The following is a 26,247-nucleotide window of genomic DNA, read 5'->3' as shown; positions in this document are numbered from 1 at the left end:
CCACTGATTCAATTAACCGGCGTTATTTTATTACATAAGGAGTAAGCAAAAAAAATGGCTTCAAATTAATCATGAAGTGTTAGAAATTGACAAAATACTCTTTTAAGCTTAAAAGAAGCAATAATTTGCATGTTTAAACTATAAAAAAGTATATAAATGCTAAATATTTCTTAATATATACATCAGCCATTCTCAATCTATGAGGAGCGCTATCCTAGTGAGGCGTAATAAATCTAAAAGGGAGCCGCGAGCAATAGCAAGCTCAAAAAAAGGGGGAAAATATTAATATATATTGAAAGTTGTGGGAATTCAAAGATAATTGAAACAATATTTATGCTTTTTTGAAATTATGCTTCTTGTGAGGTGTTATGGAGGCCGGAGTGAACTGAAAAAAAAAAGAGATTAAAAAGTTTCCATTGCTCGAGGGAGTTCAGTTCACAAAATTCGTCATTTTTATAAGCATATAATGTATTTTTAGTGTGCTGAATTGAATTAAATAAGTTTCAACTCGATAGGACTTACCGTTTCGGAGAAAATTGAAATTTAGTTAAACGTTTTCAGTATAAGCTATGTTTCTAATGGGGCGTTGTGCCGGTATTGACAAGGTCAGGAGCTTGAATTCTTGGCACAGTGGCCGATTGACTTTACAGACTGAATGCAGACTTTAATACAGATAAAATAATAGACAGAAGTAGAAAAACACATCATGGGTTTAGTTATGTATAGATTTGCACTTAGCTGAAAAATTTTCTTTGAGGGCTGAAAAAACTTTGAATCAACATGTGCAAAAATTATTTTTCGGAAATTTGTACAATTTGTTTTCGAATTAGTAGAAAATTAACTTAATGTTAAACAACAAATTGTTAAAAATTCCTGAAGCAAAATAATTCCATAGAACTTGGTAAAACATATATTTTTTATTGTTTACCCTTTTAGAGTTTTTAAAAAAGGTACTATTCACAATTACCTCGCTTGAAATTAAATATTTTTTTAATGTAGCAGATAATTAGCAAAATATGAAATTTTGTGAATTTTTGTGCAATTTTGAATTAAAATTGCAGCAATCACAGTTCTTCGAGGTTGCTGCTTAGCATCGAAATGTAAAAACGAAAAAAAAATCTTAATATAAAAAAGGTTCAGAACCGCAGAAAAATATCTCATAAAATAAAATCGTTCATTTTAAAGATAACTTCGTCCGTTTTAAAAAATGACTTCGTCCATTTTATAAATAATTTCCGCAAATGAGCCCCAATCTGATCGAAATTTTCATGCACCGTACAAAAGAGTTCGCTCAAAAAAAAAAAAAAAAAAAAATCACACCAAAAAAGACCTTACAAAAACAGGTTTGAGTGCACATGCCAAAGGTTTTTCAATTTTTGCTATGAAAGCATTGGTGGATTTATCATCCGTTACTTCACATCTAGTTAGTATCTTTTTTTTTATTTTTATGATGTGGTGGATAAATGCTAAGTGATTTGCATATTTACTATGCTTTCATAATTAGGATAATTAATTTAAAAAAATAATTTAGATGAGTCTTAGTTAAAAAGGGTCATAGTTAGGGCCCCATATTGTAATATTACGTTTCATGATAATTATTTAGATTTGGCATATTTTTATATACTTTTATTTCTTTATAGCCTCAGCAGATCATCCCTCAGAATGCTCTTACCGTTGATAAGCACACTACTATATATGTTCTTCTTGCTGGGGTTGCCGGAGGGTTGGTGCTGGCTGTGGTGGTCATGGTCTGTTGCAAGGTGTGTCTTCGAAAAAAGAAACCTTTTACACGGTAAGAAAATTTCAGTTGTTGTTCTAATTACAAGATTTTCTTCCTCCATTAATCTTTGAAAGTAAATATCGAATTGAGCAGCTTAAAGAATTTGATTTTTGAAGAACTGTTAAATTTTCTTGATGTCTGCAAGTGGGTTTTAGTTTGCTTTTCTGCTTTCAATTTTTGAAGAACTGTTAAATTTTCTTGATATCTACAAGTGGGTTTTAGTTTGCTTTCTTGCTTTCAATTTTAAGACTTCTGTTGAGATGTACGTAAACTAAATTAGGCTTTCTTGTAATATTTCTTTTGTTCTTGAAGCGATAAAGCTAGTTACTACCGATGAGATGGAAAAGCGAAGATCCAGTTTATAGGTGAAAACGAACGCATCTATAACGATGCAGTGATGACAGTTGCCGAATATGACGTATGGCATATGGAAATGAACGAAACATGTGCTTCAAAATTCACCTTCTGAAGTTTTTTTTCCTTCCTATAGTCGTTCAGATAGAATTGCCTTAGCTGGCCATTTGCCAATTATTCCATGCTAAACGTGGTTAGACAGTAGTTGATTTTCTTCTTAGATTTTGAGTGATATTGCATTGCCCTCTCCGTGCACTTGGTATTGATTTATAAATCCTTGAAACGGTTCAATGCACATAATTCATAATTCAAAATAATGTTCGAATTGTTTCACCTGAGCTAAGGTTTCAGTTATAATACAGATGTGTTGTTTATTTTTTTCTAATCTGCAACATAATATCCTCAGTGCTATGCAAGTCGCGTTCCCAACTTTCAATGAATTAAGACTAGACAACAACAAGTCTAGTTTTCAAAAAATGCTTTAAAAAATCTCAATAATATTCGAATTGGAAAAAAAAAAGTCGTCAGAGAATCCGTTAGCAAAAGTAAATAGCCATTAAGATTGAGTATATTTCATATCAACGTTGCATTTATTTTCAACAGTTTACCACTTAATTTAAAACATTCTAAAGAAATGTAATGGACTTTTTTTTTCTTTTTGTAACTTAGGTTTTGAAAATTTCTTTTGATTTGAAATGTTTTTAAAAATGTAAAAAGTAAGAGTAAACCTTAATTCTCTTTATATTTTTAAGGTAACTGTAATATCTAAAGTTTATGCAATGGAAAAGAATCAGGAGCACGAGATCGTGCACAGAACCATCCTTTTACCCATTTACGAACGAATATAAACGGTTCGTGTACTAAATTGAAATCAACATAAAATCATATAAAAGTAGTTCATGTTGTAATCTTAGCAAAGAAGTCATGATTATATCATGTATTTTGTAACTTAAGCTTTGAAAATGCCGTTAAATATAAAATGTCTTCAAACAAAAGTAAAATGTATAAACAAAACAAAATTTTCTTAAATAATTTCAAGGGCAAATATAACATTTTAAACCGTTAAGTTTATGCAAAACACGAAAGAAAAAAATAATAAAGACCATGAGATCATTCGCAGAAACTATTCTCTTATCCATCTACGAACGAATTTAAAAGGCTCGCTCACAAAACTGAAATCCACGTAAAATCATTTGCAAGTATGTAATGACAGCAGTTTTATAGAAACTGTCACTCGAGAAATTAGTAAATAGGGTAGACCAGGGCACATTTACGCGGATTTTTTTCAATGAATTTTCTAATTCTTATGTTTGAACCTAGGAAATTTTAGACATCGTGGTTTTATGAAGCAGTTAATGAAGTCAAAATTTGTATATTCAGTTGTTGCTCAGCTTGTGTTTTAAGGGGCTACAATACCTCAAAAATGATCAAACGATGAAAAAAAAAAAATATTACTCATTTCAAAACTAAAAACTAGTCCAAACACAGGGGAAAAGTTTCATTGCTTTAGTTCAAATATTTAAAAAGTTATGAGTGGTTTTAGGTCATGCTCGCTATGTATTTTTATGCAAAAGAAAACTTTAAATTGATTTTTCTTGATAATCATTTTTTGTTTTTGTGTTTTCGTGTCATAAGAACCCTAAGGATTTTTTTCTATTAACTATACAGCTTTAAAGTAATACTTTTTGCAATTAGGATAATATATTTAACAAAAATGTGCATTGGATAATCATTTTATAAATTGCTCAAATGTTTAGAACATGTTAAACTTTTAAAAACCAAATTAAAAAAAAAATATATGATTTTTTGCATAATTAATCACAGAAATTTTTCTACTAAACACAAAACAAAATTAATGCACAGATTTTTAGAGATGATTATTGTGATCGTTGAGCAAAAAGTTTTTTTTAATATTAGTTTGAAAACAAAAAAAGCCTTAGAAATTTTTAAAAAATTGTAATTTTTATACATTTTTTGAATTATTAAAAAAAGTAGGCAATATTTTAAAATTTTGAAAGTAAATTATTGATTACGAAACAAGTATGCATGTTTTGGTTTCAAAAAAAAAAAAAAAAATTAAAAATAAAAATGTTTGAAAGGTACTGTGACCATGTTTTTTGAGTCCCAGTCGGCTGCGTAAACTTACTACGAACACGGGGCAAGTTTACGCATCGAGTGGGGCAAGTTCACGCATATTAAAAATGATACCAAATCGTAAGCGAAATCGATATTTAACCAAATTTTAATATTTTATTTGTCTTAAAACACTTTAAAAATAAGAAAATCGCAAATAATCAATTGAAGATTGTTTTATGAGCTAAACTAAAATCATAGGACTTATTACTAATTAAAAAACAGAAACTATTTAGTCATCTTCTTCATCAATGTTAGATTTAACTAACAAAAATGAAATATTTCTTTTCGCATACTTGTCATGGGACTGCGTTTTGACATGTAAGACGTTGAACCCTGTCTTGTACTTTTTTCGATTGGTTGTGTGCTTTCAAACAATAGACGCAAGCGCAATTATCTACTTCGTAAACAGAATCGTTCATTAATTTCCTTTTTACAAGAGTGTACCAACTTTTCCCTGTCGCAGGTTTCGGTTTCATACTTTTTTCTTCGATATCTTCAATTTCTGCTTCAATAGAAACTTGTAAATTTTAAAGTAATTTCTCCTTTTTGTTTTGTTTTGCCCATTTTGTTTCTTTTCTTTGTAGTTTCTAGCTGTTCTTGTCTGAGGGCTTCTTTAATCGGAGTATCAGTTAGGATTGTGAGCATCCTCTTTTTTTTCCTTTTCTTGGTTCCTAAGCTTTGGTCCTACTTTTTCAAATGGTCTCAGTTGCGGTAGTCCATATGTGATGATGTGGAAGGCTTACTTGGAAAAATACTTGGATTATTGATAAGCATTTTCACTATTTTGACACCTAACGTGGTTCTGTTTGAATGTAATGTCTTACCATCTTTAAAATAGAGAAAATGTATCTGAGGCTGAATACTGTATAAAGTTAAAGTTGAACAAGCATGAAGCCATCCCTCTACGATTATAATCTATAAGATACGAATCTTTTTACTTAATTTAAAATGAATGGTTATTTTTTAAATTAAATAACTTGAAAATATTAAAGGTTTGAAACAGTACAGAGCAAAAAAAAGCGTCCGAGGCCCGTTTAGAAGTAAGGACAGAGTAGCAAGACACAGTATGAACGTGCGTAAATGTGCCCCGATGAAAATGCGTAAATGTGCCCCGTCGGCAAGTTTGGATTTATTTTTACCGTGCAAAAAAAAATAAATAAATAAAAACTTTTCTGCCCATACAAATACAATTCTCAAAAAAGGGTAAAATTCTGCTATTTTTTGTGTGTTTAGTTGTTTTTTAGCAAATTATTATTCATTCACAATAAGCTTCAAAACGTTCAACACAAAATTTACTCGGCATGGTAGAAAACAGATTTTTCTATCCGCATGCTAAACCGAAGCTCGACTGATGCTCAAAAACTTGTGAGAATATTTGCTTGGGAGCAGCATCAATCTGCTATGACTGTTGGCTCTCCGGTTATAACTCGTTTTTGAAAAAGGGCTCTGCGTAAACGTACCCAATGCGTAAACGTGCCCCGGTCTACCTCTATCTTCAGAGAAAATATCCCAAAGAATAAGCATGTTTTGTAAAAAATAAAGGTTTGTTATTTGGATATTTAGAGGGTAAACATGTTGGGAATTCCAAATAATATTTCAATTATTTATGTTTATTTTGATATATTTGGCTTTAATTAAATTCCTTTTTTTATTTTGTCTTGCAAAGTCACAAATGCTAATTTTAATGATTGTAACGTATTTCCCGATCTTAGACACGTGCGTGCCTTACGTCATGAAATGACTAAGTTTCTTTTTCATTTGATTGACCGCCGTTCTAACATCGTAGAATGCGCATCTCAAAGGCATGTCTTGAAATCCATGCAAATTACTCTGGCTGACTATATACACTGGTGTGCAAAAATTAAGGACGAGACGGTTTTTTCAATATAACTTTGTACAAAAGCTTTCCAAATCAACACATTTAATACCGTAAGATCCCCAATATGTAAGGACATGTGTAATGTAAGCAACACTTACTAAAAGAGAAATCAGAGGTATAAAAAGAAGCTTTATTGAAAAAGTAGCATGGAGCGCAATGCGACTGAAGGCTGAAACATCCCTGTGATGGGTGTCCAGCAAGAAACATCCGGTCTTTAGTAGATGATATGATCCCCCGGACTGCTAGGCAGAATTCACAGCGTCTGCTAATTCTGAGAATGAGGGTGTCACTGAGTTGTTGAGGCATTGCTGCCCATTCATCTTGCAGCGCCAATCGAAGCTCCCGAATCGTTACTGGTGGTAAGGTGGCTGCCAAGCGTCTGCCTAGAAAATCCCATACATGCTCGATGGGATTGAGATCCGGAGATCGTGCCGGCCAATCCATACGTTCAATATCCTCACTCTCTAAGAGCTGTTCGGCAGCTACTGTGCGATGACATGGTGCATTGTCGTCCATGAAAAGGAACTGCGGAAGCATAGCGCCTCTAAAAAGACGCACATATGGAAGAAGAATCTCGTTACAATAACGGGTCCCGTTGACTGAACCTGCGTCGAAGATGTGAAGGTCTGTACGACTACCAAGCATGATGCCTCCCCAAACGAGAACACCGCGACCTCCATACCTGTCCCTTTCAATGATGTTCGAGGGATGATTGCGGCTTCCCCGCTCTCTCCAGATGAGTATGCGATGAGAATCGCTACTCAGACTGAATCTGCTCTCATCTGTAAAGTGTGCTCGTCCCCATTCATTGTCTCTCCAATTCCGGTGTTCCCAGCACCACAGAGAACGCCTTCTCCGATGGGCAGGCGTTAGAGGTACACACCGTATAGGGCGTCGAGCAAACAGACCACCACCGTGCAGTCTTCTGGCCACGGTAAAACGCGATATCGGTCGTCCAGTCGCCTGTGTCGTGTGTCTAGCGATTTCTCCCGCTGTCTGCCGCCTGTTTCTTCTGGCCTGTAAGACAATATACCGGTCATCTGCGGGTGTGGTTCCTTGTGGACGACCACTACTGATCCCCCGGATAGCTATTCCTGTAGTTTGAAATTGTCTCCAAAGTCGTGAAACGATGCTGTGAGCAATTCCGAACTTTTCAGCCACACTTGTCACACTGCGGCCTTCCTCCAACTTCCCAATGATTCGACCTCGGGTAAAAGCATCCAGATGTCGTCTAACAGATTGATTATTCGCCATTTCTCGCTGAAGCAGCAACTCGGTGTGATTTTAACTGCTATACGGCGTGCAATCTCTTTGCCAGAAATACTGATCTTACACCGACAACATGCTTTATACTACTCAGACACTCCCCCATTACGTCTGCCTGCATATCTGCGCATGTGCTACCGTACATCACCTTACTTAATCTCCTGATTGGTCTTTCTCTCCGCTCTGCCTCTTCGTTCAGCTGATATGCTAATTTTTCGACTTCGTCCTTAATTTTTGCACACCAGTGTATATTGTTTCGGTAGCTCAGATGCTCTCTCGTTTAATATTATACTTGGTCAGCCGAGTCGGCTGTTTGATCTCATGCTCTCAATTAGGCAATTTAAAATTGTAAACTTTGTCAGCAAACCTTACGTTTAAATTAATGGAACCTCGTTTAGATAAATGACACTTTATTAGTCATATTACAAATTGCTCAGTTATGGTCTTGCATGTTTACTAAATTACCAACGCTTCGAAAAAATTATTATCTAATTTTATGAATAAATAAGTCGCTCGCCAAGGATATTATTGTATTATATTACCATGAAGGAAATAAAAAGAGATAATTTCAACCACATGTATTTTTTTCTGCCAAGGACTCCAATTACACTCTGCAACTCAAAAGGGCACTAATTAATCATCGGTGCGATAGCTTGAATGAATCTAATCTCAACGAATAATAAAACATCTACTATAAACGTGAAAAATAACGTGCATACAGCGTGACGAAACTTGAGAAATATCTAAATATAAATGCCATGTCACCTTTAGAGAAAATAGTGAGTTTTAGCCTATGTCTAATTTTATAACGAAAACAACTTTGTTTATGTAACGAATAAGACAATACGCAATAGAAAAAGGTTTGTCAGACTTATATTCCAGTATCTATTGGCAAATACATATACAGCCGACGTTCGTTATAACGACTCTTGTCGTTTAGACAATATCGGTCGCCACAACGAAAGGTCGTCTTTACGCATATGTACAAGATATTGCTTGTTTTTTAGACAGTTAAGCAAGAGATTATAATAAATATTTGTGTTCAATATATAATATATGAGCATTTTTAGATAAATTCCACATAACTTTAAAGATACATTAAACGGCAAAATTACTTAAAATAACCGACAAAAATCAATTATTTTTTTAATTTAGAGATCATTGTTGTCTTTTGATTTACACTCTATAACAAAAAAATCGACGCACCAAGAAGCAATCATCCAATTGCTTTGAAATTTTGTATGCATAAGTGCTTTGGCCAGATATGCAAATGATTAAAATTTGGAGTCCAATGAATGAATAGTTTGATCTCCAGCGCATCGAAACTACGCATCCAGCAGATATATATAAAGAGCAATTCTTCAACAGTTGTTAAAACTTTCGGTTTCATTGCGATTCAGATTACCTTGCAACAACTTAAAAATGCCACGCCGCATGGTCCGTGCTCATTACGAACAACAGTCAGAGCTGAAAAGATATCGTATCATTGGATTGAAAGAGGCCAGTCGGTCAAGTCGGAGAATCGCTCGTCATTTGAGTTGAAGCGATGCGGCGATTCGAAGATGCTGGTAAGGATGGGTGGAAAATGTCAGAGTTCAGCGTCAGTATGGTAGCGGTTGACCTAGGGTCACAACAGATCGTGATGATAAAGTGATTGTCCGATCAACTGTCACAGCACTTTCATCTCTATGAAGCATCAAACGTTCAACCCTAACACCAGAGTCCATCATGAAAGTTTACAGACGGTTGGGACAACGAAATCTACGCTCGCACCGACCGTTACGCCACCTGCCACTGACGCCTACACACTGCCGAGCCAGATTACAGTGGTGCATGGCTCGATCAAGTTGGAATAGTGCCGACTGGGGAAGTATAGTCTTTAGCAACGAATCCCGCTTCTAACTGTGTCATGACGATCATCGAAGACGTGTTTGGAGACACCCAGGGCAGAGGAGGGGATCCTGGTTTCACTTTTGCACGCCACACTGAGCCTCAACAAGGCATTATGGTCTGGGGTGCCATTTTATTTATAACTGGATCCCTTTGGTTGTAATTAGAGGTGCACTTACTGCACAGTGGTACGTCGAAGAAATCCTAAGACCTGTCTTGCTGCAGTTTCTTTTGCAGTACCCTCGGCTGGTTTTCAGCAGGACAATGCCCCATAACATACAGCACGTGTTGCTATGAACTGCTGCACGCCTGTCAAACTCTTCCGTGGCCTGTCAGATCGCCAGATCTCTCTCCAATCAAGCATGTGTGGGATATTATGGGATGGCGATTGCATCTGGCAAGGAATGTTGATAACCTCGTCCAACAATCGGAGCGAATTTGGCCGGAAATACCGCAGGACACCCTCCGGGAGCTTTATCGGTGTTTGCCACGCCGTGCTTCAGCTTGTATCCTGGCTAGAGGCGGATTAATACCTTATTGAACTTGTTACTGTAACTCTAACATAAATTATTCAATTGTTCTGAGAATTTAATCATTTACTATTCTGTGAATTGTCCTCCTATCCACCAATTTTCGTCTCAGTCGGATCACTCCTTCTCAGTGCGTCGATTTTTTTTGTTTTAGAGTGTATTTGAGGTTTTTTTTTAACATCAATATATTCTCTTATTTAGATGTTGTAGAATCTTTCCGCTCTTTCGACATTTTCTTAAAAAACAAATCATGTACCTGTGTTTTGCTATACGATTATTTTCAACTCTTTAACCCTTTCATTACCAAATAACACCTTTCTACTGAAATATTTTACTTTTAGAAACATAGAGCTGATAAATATTAGTTTTCCAATAGGAAGTCTTGAGAATTTCAAATAAGATGAAACTTGGAATGAATGATCCATTTTAGACGTTTTAACGGGAGACAAAATAACATTGCATCTGTAGAATAAATGGAGTTTCATGCATCAGTCGCTTTAACGGAAGGGTGCAGTAATGGGATGTTGTTCTAAAGTGCGTTGACATATTTCAGTTTTCTGAGAAAACTTATTCAAGTTTTAGTACAAAGCGCGGACGTTTTTTCGTAAACGTTTTTATACATTTATGTTTTATAATTTTATTTTTTTTTTTTTCGCAAATACATTCTACCGGACGCATTTTGTAGAGAGTGTTTAAAAATTATAAATGGTTGAAATTGACACCATGTGTTTGACACCTTTTTTGTGTAAAAAGCAATAAAATTACTGAAATAATTCATTTTCTAATGACATTAATTTTTCAGTTTTTTTAACATTAATGAGTGACTATGTTGTAGCTCTCATGAAATTCTCTTCTCGATTTTTCACATAAGAAACTGAACTTGAACTTTAAAATTCTTAAAGGATGCATGAATTGTTGTTTTTAACCGACTTCAAAAAGGAGGCGGTTATCAGTTCATACCGTATGTTTTGTTTTTTTTTTTTTTTTTTTTGTCCTCTCACAGCGTCTCACCTAGTGGACCGATTTTGATGATTCTTTTTTTAATAGATAGGGGATGGCTCAACTTAGGTCCCATTACCTTGTTTGGCCATATTTGTTCTTTAAAAAAAAAGTTATGGTCAAAAAACAGTAAATTTCATGCAGTTTCCTTGTTAAATGATTAAATATAAAACACATTGTTATAAAAGTTTGGTGCCATACAACAGTAATATTAATAGTAATTGCAGCGATAATTTTGAATGAAGGCTTCTTTGAAGCAAGTATCAAGTTTCTTCAGTGTCATTGCTCTATAGTGGGAGGTAAACCTAACATGGAAGCGATTTAATGCAGTGATTAGGATCTGCGTAGCTTTCACAATGCTACCAGGTTAGGTTTGCCTCAACTATAATAGTATTTTTATGGTTATCATTTATGCCAATAACAGATGTTCGGGGCTAAGTAAGGAGATACAGGATTGCATCACAAGCAACTTGGATGCTGTGAAATGTAAATTAGCTTGAGAAAACATAATATTCAAATGGTTATGATTAAATTAATACACAGATGAATTCCAGAGAGGGACAAAGATAAATTTTTAGTACCAATCGCTTAAAATTTAGGCCTTTTAACAGTTTTTTTTTTTTTTTATAGTATCAAGCTTTTTTTTTTTTTTTTTTTGAAAAAAACAAGGTGAAGTTTCGTGATGGTAACTTCTTACTACTTCTGAAATACATTTACACTTAAAAGAATGAAATAAAAAAAGTTTGAAAAAAAAATAGAACCGACTTCAAAATTGCTCTAAACAGTGAAAAATAATTTTGTTCTTTAAACACCATCGATAATACTTTTAAACATAATTTTTGAAGTTGGCGCAAAAACGATAGATAAAATCATTCACAGCCATAACTCAACTACAACTGTAAATTTAACCCAGTTTCTTCACTACCACATACATTATGCATTGATAACAGCATATGTGAGTATAAATGTTTCGTTCCTAACTTGGGATAATTTTTTGAAGAAAATATAAACAAAGCATGGTTACACTGGATTTTGTTTTTTGTTTTTGCGCCAACTTCAAAAATTATGTTTAAAGGTATTATCGATGGTGTTTAAAGAACAAAATTATTTTCCACTTTTTAGAGCAATTTTGAAGTCGGGTCTATTTTTTTTTTTTTTCAAAATTTTTTATAACCATCAACTTTTTCATTTTTTTCCCTTAAGGAAGTATAATTCACATTTGACGTATGTGTTATTTGAGGAAAGAAAAAAGTAAATAAATTAGCATTTCGACATTTCGATTAGAATTGAAGAATATAGTTACAAATTAAGTGCAGGAGTTGTTGATTTTCAAGGAAACGGAATGTACAAATTTGTGAGACTCAGTAATATAAGTAAGTAATGTTATTAGAAGCATTATAAAATGAACAGAAAATTTTCTTTGAGTATTAGATAGAATTTTTGCCGGAATTGAGATTTGAGCATATAAATATCTTCCAAAATTTAAGATTAGAAGTTTCATTTTCTGATTTAGTTCTTAAATTTAGCTAGTTTTCCTTATTTTTTTTATTACTTCGATTTTTTTTTTTTACTTTACAAGTTAAGTTGTTCAGTGCAAAATGATGCATGGTTTATCCATCTATGTTACTCTAAATTTCACTCTTATAACATAATAAACTCTGACAATTAATTTGTCGTGTGTAGCTCCCAAAATGTTTTTTGACCCCTAAGAGCTTACAATTTTTGCTGAACTTAGCATATATTATTTGATTTAATAATTAGTAAATTAATTAGCTTTCGTAATGTTCTTTAACTGGTAGCTTCCTAAATCTTAAAACGATTAATAAAATAACGTCAAAAAATTCTTAAAATTGTAATAATATCTAAAAACTGTTGCAATGATTTTTTAAATATGTCTGATAGATTAAAATTTGAATATCAAATCATTGAAAATTCACAAGAGTACTGCAAAATATAGTAGATTTTAGACATTAGCAAATCACAGTTGTTGATTCTTACATCTACCGTAAGATAATGGAAGCTGTTAATGCACAAACTACTTTTTTTTTACTTCCTTTTACAAAAAAGGAAGAATTGTATTCGCGAAAAAATTTTCACTCAAAAATCTTAATTTCCATTTGCTCACCCCCGAATGAATGCTGAGTTTTTTTTTTTTCTTCGACTCGACCACACGTGGATAAGTGCCTAAGAACGAATAGACTCGCGAAATATCCATTTTGACGATTTCCAAGTTATTTACAACGAGTTTTCTCGTGACGTCTGTATGTACGTATGTATGTGCGTATGTATGTCGCATAACTGAAGAACGGTATGTCCTAGAAAGTTGAAATTTGGTACTTAGACTCCTAGTGGGGTCTAGTTGTGCACCGCTCCTTTTGGTTGCATTCGGGTGTTTCTAAAAAGGTCTTTTGCCCCTTTTTGGGGGGAAATCATGGTTAATTTCGATGTATATTCAAGTGGTGTTATAATTTGGCGCACACTTGGCGATACATCGCCAGTCTTTTGGTCGCCAAGTTTTGTCGCCAACTTGGCGACAAATTTGGCGGACTTTTTTTTAAAATGTGGTTTTAATTTGGCCACGGTTGGTGATATTTAGAGGGTAAACCTTTGAATCACATTAAAATTGCCAATAATGGGGAAATTACATTAAATTGGAGTAAAAGGAAATCATGTGATACACATGCTCGTTTTTGTTCTGGGTTTCGTATACTTTATTGTACAGGGTTAGCATAAAAGAATATCCAGGTTTTAAAAATTTATAGTTTATAAACTATTATTCTAACCACTATAAATGATATGTAACAATAAAGATTAACTGTGAAAGTTTTTTAAACGTTCGTATAACTACTTAAATATGCACGTTCCGCACTAGCGCAGCCAGAAATTCCTTGTAGAAGGTTTTTTCGGGTCACAACAGTGCTTACACGTGTATTAGCCACTGTATTAGATTGAAAACAATGTTAAATCCCTGGGTGGGGGGTGGGGAGTTAACCCACAAACCCCCAGCGTCGCTGCGCCAACGTCTGCAACGCTGGATTGGTCGTGCAGGTGATGATGATTTATCTATTACGCGTTGGCCAGCCAGATCCCTAAACCTAACCCCATGTGATTTTTTTTTATGAGATTTCGTCAAAGACAGTGTTTATACACCACCATTGCCTGCAACATTGCAAGAACTGAAAAATCGTATCTGTGTAGCATTACGAAAAATGACAGTGAAACACTCCAAAATGTATGTTACAGATGTGTGTCGCGTTACGAAAGGCACACATATTGAACATTTGTGAGTGAAGAAAAACTTTCACAGTTTATTTTTATCTTTATGTATCATTTATAGTGCTGACTGTAATAGTTTATGAAATATACATTTTTAAAACCGGGATATTCTTTTATGCCAACCCTGTATTATTACTTATTTTTATTGTACGTAGTACGGGATTTTTGACCAAAGGCAAATATTTCAGCAGTGTATAGTTTAGATCAAGTTTTTTTTTTTTTTCATTTATTAATTTCTCAATAATTTTCTAGCTTTGACCAAGCATTCAATAAAGAGATATAAAAGTTCAATCAAACTGTCAAACACTTTCAGATTTTAATTATAGGTTTAAAAGCTTTTCAGTGCAAATAAACAAATTTTAAAACTATAATCTATGTTTCAGATTTGCCCGAAAAGTATAACTAGTCTGTAATTTAAAAATGCGGTAAATAAATAAACTGCATGAATAAATAAGTGTAGCATTTTTACACAAAACTTTCGAAAACGTGGTTGAGATAGATTTTGATAACTAGTAGAAGTTACATAAAATAGTTTATTCGTAGAATATTTTATTGCAGTCATATAGTGACACACCAAAAAACGTCTGCTAGAAATACTTATAAACTATTTGCTAGTATATTTTCTCAAAGCCACCTGGTATTTTTTTTTTTTTTTTTTGGAATAAATGAGTAGTTTTCGAATAAAGTTTCACTTACGTATCTCAATAAAACTACTAAAAGCATTTAGAGGATAAATGCACTTTTTCTGCAAAGAGTACTTTAGAGGATTATCAGATAACTATCAATAAAATATCCTTAAATAACTTTATTCTTTATAATCTTACTCTTGACCGTATTCGTCCTTCATGTCTCATATAAATTGAAAATACTTGCTGAACTTTATTTTTCAGCAATACTGAGAATTATGAGAAGAGTATTTTCTTGAAAGCGTTAAAAAGCCCTTAAAATAAAAAAAAATCCTCTATTCCAAATTAGTTGCTATATTTAGATTGAAAATTTTGTATCAAATTAGTAAATGTATTTGAATACTTTTCTGCTAAATATTGAAACTGAAGATTTTATGATTTAATTTAAACATTTTTCAGCGATTTCTGGGAGCTATGCTGTCCAATCAGCAATATTTACTTGCCAAGGATTGCATGAGTGCCGAATGTCTTTCAAAAATCCAGGGTTGGTGCACGATTGAGCCACGCCGTAATTTGTAAAGGCTCTATCACCAATAATTGCATAAAACTATCTTCTAACTAATGAATCGTGAAGGCATTAGAGAGCAAACTACATGTTTGTTAGTATACTGATCTTTCTGGTATACTGGCGGCAGAGTCCTTACAAAATGAGGCGTGGTTGAAGAGAGTGAACTTCTGGATTCTTGAAACTATTCGGTAGGAATTTAAGGTGTAAATATTGTTAATTTATAGCATAGCACCCCGAAATCTCTAACAAATGTTCAAACAAAATCGAACTCTTTCGTATCAGTAACCGTGGTAAACAAAGATCTTTGCTGATGAAACTTTATAGTGTTTCTAAGGTAATTTTTGACGCTGATTTTAAATATAAAATTAGAATTCTTCCATCAATCTCAGGTTTTGTGCAATCCATAGGCTTAAAATTATTTACTTTTCTTATATTTTTCTCTATGAGTCATTCCATGTCAAGTGACCTAGTGGTCCGCACTCGACCATCTCCGGTTTGGATGAAATTTTATAGAGGTGTAGAGATGTCTTTGAAACTAACCTTTGCAATTTTCCGAGATCCAAATCCTGAGAATTAAGGATGTCCCACAAAAGTGATCTAAAATGGCAGACCAGCTTCTTGTGACAAATCGGTATGTTTGGCTTCAGGTTGCAGAAAATTTTATCATGCTAGAACAGGGGTGCCCACCTAAGGGGGGGGGGGGGAGTCATGGCGCAGACTGCACCAGTGAAATTTTTAAAAGGGTTATTTTGAGAGGGATTTTTCAATTTTTGAGGGAGGCTTTTGCTTTTGGGGGTCTTTGCGATATTTAGGTAATGTGCACCCTTGCTCATGGGGGAGGGGAGCACCCCTGTGCCAGAAGCCTGAAAGTTTAGGACCTTAAAGTATGTTTTGCTGCTAATACATTCAAGTATATTTTTGTGAGTTTGAACACATTAAATGTTGTGTATCACGCATGTAAACTCACGAAAAAGCTCAGTGGGGAAATGTTTTCTTTCATTTTAGGTTGTTATAAAATCTGAGCAAAAATAATTCAAAAGTTCGTACTTACTCAGATTTTTATTTTATTTTTTATTTTTTTTTATTGTGTTCTCTCAGACAAGGTTGAAAAAATGCGCTCGAAATTCTGTCTGTCGTATCGAATTGCCACGTTTAAGCTTAGGTGGCTGAAAATTTTATCACACTGGAAGCCTGAAATTTTAAGGAGCTCAAGGTACTTTTAGCTATCAATACGTTCTAGTACTTTTGTGAATTTGAGTTCATCAACTTTTTTGTAGCACACATACAAAGACTTGACAAAACATGGTGGGGAAATTTTTTCCTGTATTTTAGAATGTCATAAGTTCTGAACAAAAATAATTCAAAAGCTCGTACTTTGTAATTATTTTTTCAATATACATGTTTTTAATGGGTTACAATTGCAGAGCTTAAATATTGATTATTTAGGAGATATTTTCATCCTAAGTGACTATCAAAATTGTTCACATGAAAAATAGCCTTTTTCAATGCGCTGTAGCTCAAGTTTGTTCCCTCGTATCTTCTTTTCGTTGGTACCATTTGAAAAAACAGATATTTTCCTATAAAGAGTTTTTTCGGATGGTGTTCTTTGATATAAGCATGAAAAAACGAACTTGAAGTAGTATCTGTCGTTTACGAGGAAATCTTGCTCTATAACGAATAACGAATGGTGATTGCCATGGAAACCGGTGTATAGTGATTTTGCAACTGTTATTAGCCAGAAATAGCTTTTATTCTTCTTTTAAAAAGTTAGTTTGCAAATTAATTGTGACAGAAATGAGTTTTAGAGGCTTTTCTGTTTCTCTCACTCCACACCCAAATAGATGTTGCAAATTATTAAAAAAAGCCAGTTGAATATCTTAAAAAAAAAATTAAAAAGAGATCGGCAATCTAATGAGTTGTATTTCATCAATTCTCGGAAGTGTAATGAATCATAAGTGACTGTTTACAAATAATCTGTTTTTAAGTCGAATCACACCTTAGAAACGCTGAACTTTTCCAAGCAAGTGCAAAATCAAAGCAAGTGCACAATCAAGTGCAATCTGCAAATGGTCCCTTACGGTTCGTCGCTTATCCGAGAATAATTGATATTCTGCTCATCCCCAACAACGAGAGTCACCTCCATCTATACTTAGATGTGAATTTATGAAGGTAATGTGTTGTTATCTTTCGCGCATGCGCAGTGAAAAATGAATTGCTTCCAGCGTTCATATTTCATCAAATGTCCAACATAAATATTTATTTCGAATTTTAATATTATACTTCTTTGGTGTATTGTCAAATGTTCTAAAGGTTCGGGAAGCTAGGACAGAAAACTTAACGTTTTATGTTCACGTTTCTGTACGTTTCTGTACAAAAATGTGCCAAATATTGAAATTAGTACTTTTAAGAGAAATTCGTATTTATTTGTGAATATAAGTAATACTTTTACGAAAATCCTTAAAATAATTTTACATAGAATGCAAATTTATTTCAGAAGTTTATATCTTATTCTCAACCATTTACGGTGAAGGATGATCAAAAACTTTTGTCTTTCTTCCATTCGTTGCTACTCCCTAAAATAAATTGGTGAGATAACTTTTGCTGAAAAATGACAGCTGGAGCATACCTTTTATGTGACAAAACTTACACTACAATTAGTCTCTTTTTCTCAAGAAATTCGTAAAAATAAATTTTTGAAAGTGTTCCAATACTTTTGGTGAGATAGTGTATGGTGTTAATGATTCATATTGATCGGATATTCAACACGAGATTGGCAAATAACCTCAAGGTCTTTTTTTCCTCCAAAACAAACTTATGATTTTTTAAAAATATTTATGCACTTTAATATTTTTTCTCTTATTTGTTACGAACTTCTTAAAGGATTGAAAGAAGATGTATTTGCTTGTAAAAATACGTAGTAATATTGGCGTACTAAGCACAAAATCGGGGAGGGCGGGAGTGATATTCAAAAACTAGAGATCAAATAGACTAAGATAAAAACTTTAAAGCAAGGTTTTGTACCTGTCAAACATATAAAAGTTATCTTAGTAACAGTTGTTTGAATTTCCTAATAAAATCCCGATTGACATACGAAACGTTATAATCAATGAACACTGAAGAAAAATGGGTAAATTCAGAGTTACTGCTTTGAAATCCTTAGAAATAAAGTTCTCTTTTATGGAGGCTTTTGAGAACATTTTTTTTCCATTTTGGAAAGACATAAAAATATTATTTTTCCCACTCGGGGTCGCAGAGAAGTATTCTTAATCAAAAGAGTGCTTATGTTCAAACTGTTACTACGTTCAATAGCTTTATTTAATGCATCGTTTCGAGCAAGAAAGATATGTAACAGTTTAGACTTTTATTTTCTACAGGCAGCATGTCGTGTTCAACAGGAGTTCAGACAGGCAGCACAGTAGGGCCCGAAAGTATCACAGCCTAGATTCGGCAGTCAGCTTGGACATAGAGACAAGCTGTGGTTATCCGGACAGCTCTGCTTCGTCCAGGTATAGTCCATCTATCGTTTTGGATTGAATCTTCTTTGTCTAATTCCTTCGAGATTGAATCTCAATTGCAAGATCTTTTTTGCTTTTAAATATGAATCTGTAGTTTGGTAAAGTTTTGCAACTTCATGCATTTTATCACTGTAGCACAATCCTTAAACTTGCCATCTTTAGCTTTGATCTGGATGATGTAGCTATAGACTTCTTTCATTTGAATCGGTTGTTTTTTCTAGATTTGATTTTTTTTACTCGAATAGTTTCTCAGCTTTTTTCAGTTTACTTTGTGAGAAAAAGCACCAATTTGAATTAATTTTATTTTTCGTATCGTGCGTATCTTTTAAACTAATTTCTAAGTTTTAATCTAGCAATGATATGTAAATATTAGTGCTTTACAGCATTGTAAAAGACTTGCTTCTTTTAGATCAGCTAGTGTTTATAACCATAAAACGTAGTTAATCTGGGCTGTAGCTTGCGGAAGTAATTAGTTATTAGACTTTTATCCTGCATATTTCTGTAGTAGATGTATGTGCATGTGACGAGCTTACTTAAAGTTTGATTTTTGTTCTAAAGCACTGTGGAACTTGATGCTTTTACACTTTAAAAAATAAAAGTTTCAAGACTTGAATATTAAAAAAATATTTGAGATAATTTGAAAAGTGAAATTCATTGATATTTTATGCAAAAGATTTTTTTTTCCGTCTACCGAAACGACCATTTTGCACTTTAACCTTTTGCGCTGGCTAATGGTTCTTAACGATTTGTTTTAGGAAGCAGCTACGTAATGCCACGTAATTTTCAGTTTTAGTTTCAAAATGACATCTGTGTAAAGCTGACATTCTTTCGTTTCCGTTCTTTTCTAACGCTGATGCATAAATAAAATTAACCAACTCAGGAAATATTGCCGACGAATGTGTTTTCAATCATATTTTAAACTACCTTTTAAAGTATTCAAGTAGAAAATTTTCAGAAATATCGGTGAACAGAATAACATCCTTGCGTTTTTGCGTGACGAAAACTGATGAAATTACATACAACACCTGGTAAAACAAAGAAATTGTCACCACAGACATATAAAATTATTTCTCTAAAAGTGTGATCAAGAATTACGACCGGTACTGCCATTACTGGAGAATTTTTCAAATTTTTTTGCTTGAAGTTTTCTTAGTAAAACATACTACATTCACATGTCCCCCCCCCTTTCCCCTATGTACATTGTTACTGATCATATCATTAGTGTATGTAGTTATCACTTGTCAACAACTTCAATGGATTTTGTTGAAACTGATTTAAAAATATAAAAAAAGAAACGATTATCCCTCAATACCTTCACACTGCGCGAGGCTTCACCGGGATTCCCTACTAAATGTGCGTTGCTCCAAACGTACTAAAGAGACATATATCTTACTGGAGGATTTTCTCCCCTGGAGGACTACTCCCCATGTATTAGATTAAAATCAGGAAAATTCCTAATAGGGAGCTCGATAAGCAAACGATAGAAACCGTTTCATCTCACTTCTCGGAAAAGATTATGAAACGATATTATCAGAACTCAGGATTTCTGCTTCAAAGCCACATGCGTGATCGATGGCTTACGAATATGACATGAAATAGCTCGTTCATCAAATTATTTTACTGGCTGAAGAAATTGGTACGGTCACATGATAAAAGGTTAGGTGATGCAGTGAATCTAACTTCTTGTCGGAAGAAATTACTCTCATGACAAAAGAAAAGTCGCTTAGCTCTCAAACTACACTGGGCTGTACTTATAACCTATCGGAGTAAGAAATAGATAATTCCTATTCATTTAGAGGTGACATAAACGAAACTGATGTTTAAAATGTTTACTTGGCTCTCTTTTCCTTCATAAACATGAATCAGTTTATGTAGGGAGGAAATTTCGTAATGTTGGTACTTTTAACATATCAACCAAATAATATACCAACATCTCTGTTGCGATGTGTCACTCAAAATCCCATCAAAAACAACCCTGTTGTAAAAATTTCCCCGCCAAGAAAACCTTTAACTTTTCCGCACAAAAAAGAAAACCTGTATCCTAAACCCAAAAACCCTCAGCCATAAAAAGTTATGATATCTAGTTTGCCCGCCAAGTATCTGCCAAACTATCATCCTCCCTCTTCTCCTTTTTCATCACAGCTACTTCCATTGAACCTCCTCCCACCTTCAACTCCTCAGAAATATAGATAGATCTTTTAAATTGTTTATCTTGTTTGGCGGGAAGCTTTTTGCTCACCAAGCAACCACTTCACTTTGAAAAGCTTCCCGATTCTTCGTTCATTTTGCGAGAATTGGGCGGTTAAAATTTTATTGCAATCCTTGTATCTTCTCTGTTGCAAAGAAAACTTTTTGGATAATAAAATACTATATTTTAAATTATATTGTTTTCGAGTATTTTACAACTTTGCAATAAATTCTATTACAGTTTCTTTATTTCACAGATTATTCAACGATTTCATGAAGGTTTCTTTAAATGTTTTACAGCTTGAGGGCTATTTTAATCTAGCTTTTCACTTTTTGTTTAATTATATTTTTTCTTAAATCGTGGATTATTTTACGTTTTATGGGACAATTTTTATTGTTTGGTGATTTATCTTTTTCTTGATAGAAGTCTTTGTCTTGTTTAATACCTAGTTTTGTTTAAAAGTTCATTTAAAAAACGAAATAACGCACGTTATCACCAAGCAAAAAAAAACTAAGCCATTAAATATTTTAAATTTGAATGTGTCAGAAGATCTGTACAACTTTACTCGATGTCAAATCGCGGATATCCCAAATTTGCCAGAGCGAATGCGCATGTTTCGCGCGGACTAAGCTCATTAAAAGTCTTGCTTAAATTAATTGCAAAAAATTTTTCAGCTAACAAATTACTGCAAAGCACGGATATCCACACACGTATTTCATATATTTTCAATTCATTATGTGTTGTTTGTGAAAAATCCATTAATTTAGAAAATGAGCAAACCAATAAAAAAGTGCTATTTTTCGCTTTCAATTAAAAAGTTATATGTGCTGTATTCATACGCGTACAGTTTCATATAATTTGTCACGTAAAATATTGTAATGGTTTAACCCCAGTTTCGCGCCGACATTTAAAACTTCTTCCCTCCATAAATATATCAAAACTGAAAAACAGGGGGAAGGAAATTTCGTATCGGCAAAACTTTGGGGGGGGGGGGGGGACAGCATTCTAATCTCATTCCTGCTTAAGTATAAACAAACAACATAGAATCTGAAAACAGAATGTCCAATGAGCTAAGTCTCCGCGCATGCGCAGTCGCTGTGGCAAATTTGTGATATCCGCGATTTAACGTCTAGTTGCAACTGTTGGATATGTTTTAGTCTTGATTGAATTTCCTTTCCTAAGACAACTTTCGAATAACTGTTAGATCTGTTCTATGAATATGGTCGAATTTCGACCACTGGGCGAACACTAGTCAGAATAAATTCACGTCCGTACTTGCTTTTTTTTGGGGGGGGGGATTTTCTTTTGCAGATTACATTTGCTTATTAGTCCGTGGTACAACTCAGAAAATATCGCTAGAAATCGAGTTTTACGACAATGAAAGTGCAAAACGTAAAATATTATTTTTCTGCAAATCAAAGCTGAATTATTACGAGGAAAAAATATCTTGATTTAATATTGGTGCATTTATGATAAAATTGAAATCAAAATAAAGAACTATTTTATCATTATCGATGAAGCAGTGTCCTTCTTTATCGGCGAAGCGTACGCAATGATGTCATATGTACGAGAGCTCTGAACCAATGATGAGCAGTGAAAACGTAAATATTGTGTTACTTGGCCAGTATCGTCTGCTAGATCTTCCATGTAAGAAAGTATCCAATTTATTTTAAAATATTTTTTAAATAAGGAAGAACAGATAAAAAGACAGGTAAGTAACTTTTTTATATATACAAATGTTGCGCATTAGTTAATTTGATCATTTAAGATATCCGACTGGGTTAAAAAGGCGATTTTTGACCAAAATTTACTTTTTCTCAAAATAATTTACTTGAATAGCACCATTTTGTAAGATTATAGAACTTTTCAGATTTTTTATCTACGGGAACTAGAACTCAAGTCATAAGCATTTATATACTAAGTGTTTGCAGTATATTAATGCGTGTTAAGTCTAACCTTTATTTGCGTTTTTTTAATACACCGCAGATTAGACCGCAAATTATGTAAATGATAAAATATTTTTTGATTTATAGCCTTTTTACCAAAAAAGGTGACTAATTTTAGAGAAATTTCTGGATAAAATTGCGTAATTTCATGACCCTCAAAATACTTGAAATGCATTCATCATTTCTTAAACCTGTGGTCTATTACATTTGCAACATTTATACATGTTGAATAATTCAAGTAAATAGTATGTAACTAGTTATTTTTTTTAATACAGTGTTTCTCCTAACTAGTCGGATACCTTAAGTTCTATATAGGTGAATGCAGAAAAAAGGGCATCTGTCTATGCAAAACATTCCGAAATAATTTGTTTCTTGATTTAATTTAACAAGATTTTTTTTCTTTATAATTCTTAATATTCACCATTAGATTAACTTCTGAAGTTATTTTGAAACAGTTAAGTTTTTGACATCATATGTTTTTAAATCTTGTTTTAATCAGATAAAATCTCGTCAAAAACTCAAAATCTAAGGTTTTATGTTTTAAACACAAATCATATTTTTAATAGTATTACATAAAGCATATTGTTCTGTTAGCGCATTTTAAATCTTGGCGATTCTTTTTCATTCCATTTATTGCCGCCATGTTTGATCAAAGTTACATAGAAACTTTGTTTGGAGATGCCAGACATTATTTTGTCATTTTAATGGGCTTCAAAACATTCCATTAAAACAATTCATTAAATAAAACTTTAAAAAGTTCCATTAGAATATAAATTAATCCACTAATTATCGAGTAAATAAAAACAATAAAAGTTTCCTTAAAATGTGAAATTAAAACATGAGAAGCAAACGTTCGCGCGACATAAATGATGTGTATTTTTTTTTTTTCTCATCAAGTTAGTTGAAAGCGGACAAGTCGCTAAGCGCCGTCAAAGCGATTGTATTTGCCATAGCGAAAAAGTATCAATTAAACGAATTGTATTCTAGACTATTAAAGGGAATCATTAAGCATTTTTAATTGTAATCTAAGCAATTAGTAAGCATTTGAACATAGAATATAACTAATTATACATCTCAGAATACCATAGATTGCAATGTTCTGTGTCAGAGCTGCTTGTTCTGCGATCTTAGTCAGCTCATTCTGATCTCTTGTCAGTTCATTCTGCTATTTGAAATGCAATGTTTTAAAATGAAATCTTTCTTAGGAGATACTGTAGCGATGCATATTTCCACAAATTACAACGTTTCTTTTTCATTAAATTCCGCATATTCCACGTAAACATTATCACCCAGTTCGCTGGTTGCCAACAGCTACGAAACGATTGTTAAAAACTTATTTTCATTACAATAAAAACTATGAAAATAAAAAATTTAGAAAGAAAACCATGACTTTCTTTTCTACTCAAAGTAACGCTGTTGCACTTTATCATACTGCACTGCTGGCACAAAATAAACGCTGCGTAAGAACTGAGGTTTGTTTAAATTTTCGTCGTTTCACCTTTCCATATTGGTCCTCTTCAAGAAAATTCGACGTAATATTAATTACGCGATTTGCAAATAGATCAGTTATTTATTGTCGTTTTTTTTTTTTTTTTTTCTTTTTTGCACCAACTTCGAATCAAGATATTTTAGTATTTTAACCATCGAATATTTTCTTGTTCATTTCTGCTGCTTTTTCATTTTGCAATTCCATTGTCGTAGAATAAAACGATATAGTTGACTGTCCCACGGACTATATGTTTTAGGAATTGCTCAGAATGTGTTAGATATCGTAAAAGTAGCCTAAGCCATAAACTGAACAAACAATATGAATCAAATTTTTTTTTGGCGTTTAGATCCTTAGTATCTGCAAATATACCTTATACAGTGAAACCTCTTTGAGCGGACACCCCTTCGTTCCGTAAAATTTCGGCCGTTCAAAGGGGGTGGCCGCTTTAAAGGATTTTCGGTACAGTTGCAATATAATTCTATAATACACAATATAAGCAAATCTAATACATAGAATGAGACTGTTCACAGTTTGAGACTGTTCTAAAAGGGAAATAGTATATTATTTAATTATTGTTTACATTTGATACAATTTGTGACTTAAGTTTTCAATCTTCTCCAACAATTTTTCACAAAATCGGATTCAAAATGTTGCTTGTTGCAATTCAAATGTTTTTCAATTCAAAATGAAAAATAAATTGCTCTAACGAATTTATTTGTCATTGCATCTGAATTTTCGATGACTTTATATATTATCCCATAAATCACTTCAGTTGAAAGTTTAGTTTGCTCATGATTAGCATATTAGTAAATTGATTTTCAGAGACCGAATTAGTGCCTGAAAGGCATAAAAATGCATTTGCTCAAAAGACGTTAACTATACACACAGCGAACTGATTAGTTAATTTAAACCAATCCGTAACTAATAATATTAAATTTGATTGAAAAACGCTCTTTTTCGCTGACTCGTTAACCACAAAATGTTTGTCTCAGTCGGCAGTGTAATTATCAAAGCTCTCCATTGCTGTTTCGTGCTGGAAAGAATTCGAAATCGTACTCTATTAATTCTCTCGCCGATTTTCCACTTTCATACAGCTCAGAATTTCAATACGTAGTTCAAGATTCAAAAAATGAGGAGGAGGGATTAAGGATTCAAAATTTTTTTAAGGATTCAAAATTTTTACTCGTTTTATACTTTTGCGCCATTCTAATTTTGCCCCATTTCTTTTAAATCGCTATCATTATAACTTACGTGTCGCTATCATTATAAATTACGCTTGATGATTCTACAATGACTTTTCTACTACCTTTTAGCAATGAACGATCGAACAAACGAGGCTTAATTACCTCCCTTTCAGCGCTTTCGCAGAGGGGAGAAAATAGAGAAAACCTCTTCATCCCTACTGGGTATCAGATTCGCATTGCAAATGCAGTGCCATCAGCATTGGCAATTTAGTGCCTTTCCGATTATTCAAGCACGTTTTTTCCCAAACTTGTCTCGCCAACCTGTTCCTAGATGTTGGCTTTTTTGTCAAATTACTCTTCCGTTTCGGGTCGAAAGGCAAGTAACATACGTTTCTACCGATGTGGGACATCTTTGCCTGTGAAATATCGCTGACTCTACTCTATTAAATAAATGAACGTCAAAATTTATTGAATAACAAAAATATATCTTTTGAAAGACGAGTCGAGGTGGCAACCGAAACCGGCCTGTTAAAAGACGAAGTGGAATGAATCGAAAATTGAATTTCCTTTTATACTTTTTGATCTTATAAACTAGCGCCCACCACTCAAACTTGGGGGCAA

General features: G+C 33.4%; 1 protein-coding gene across 2 annotated transcripts in view; it reads left to right on the top strand.

The window, feature by feature from the left end:
* LOC129218072 (uncharacterized) overlaps nucleotides 1-26,247 on the top strand; it is a 208,165-nt gene that overhangs the window by 130,773 nt on the left and 51,145 nt on the right. Inside the window, exons 3-4 of one of the 2 annotated variants that reach the window (XM_054852264.1) lie at nucleotides 1,641-1,792; nucleotides 18,679-18,810. In XM_054852264.1, coding sequence (XP_054708239.1) covers nucleotides 1,641-1,792; nucleotides 18,679-18,810 — 284 coding nt within the window. The remainder of the gene's footprint in view (nucleotides 1-1,640; nucleotides 1,793-18,678; nucleotides 18,811-26,247) is intronic. The other variant, XM_054852261.1, reaches the window with a different exon arrangement.

This window comes from Uloborus diversus, chromosome 3 (genome assembly GCF_026930045.1).
Source record: "Uloborus diversus isolate 005 chromosome 3, Udiv.v.3.1, whole genome shotgun sequence".
Lineage (NCBI taxonomy): Eukaryota > Metazoa > Arthropoda > Arachnida > Araneae > Uloboridae > Uloborus > Uloborus diversus.
This window is presented reverse-complemented; position numbering and strand designations above follow the sequence as displayed.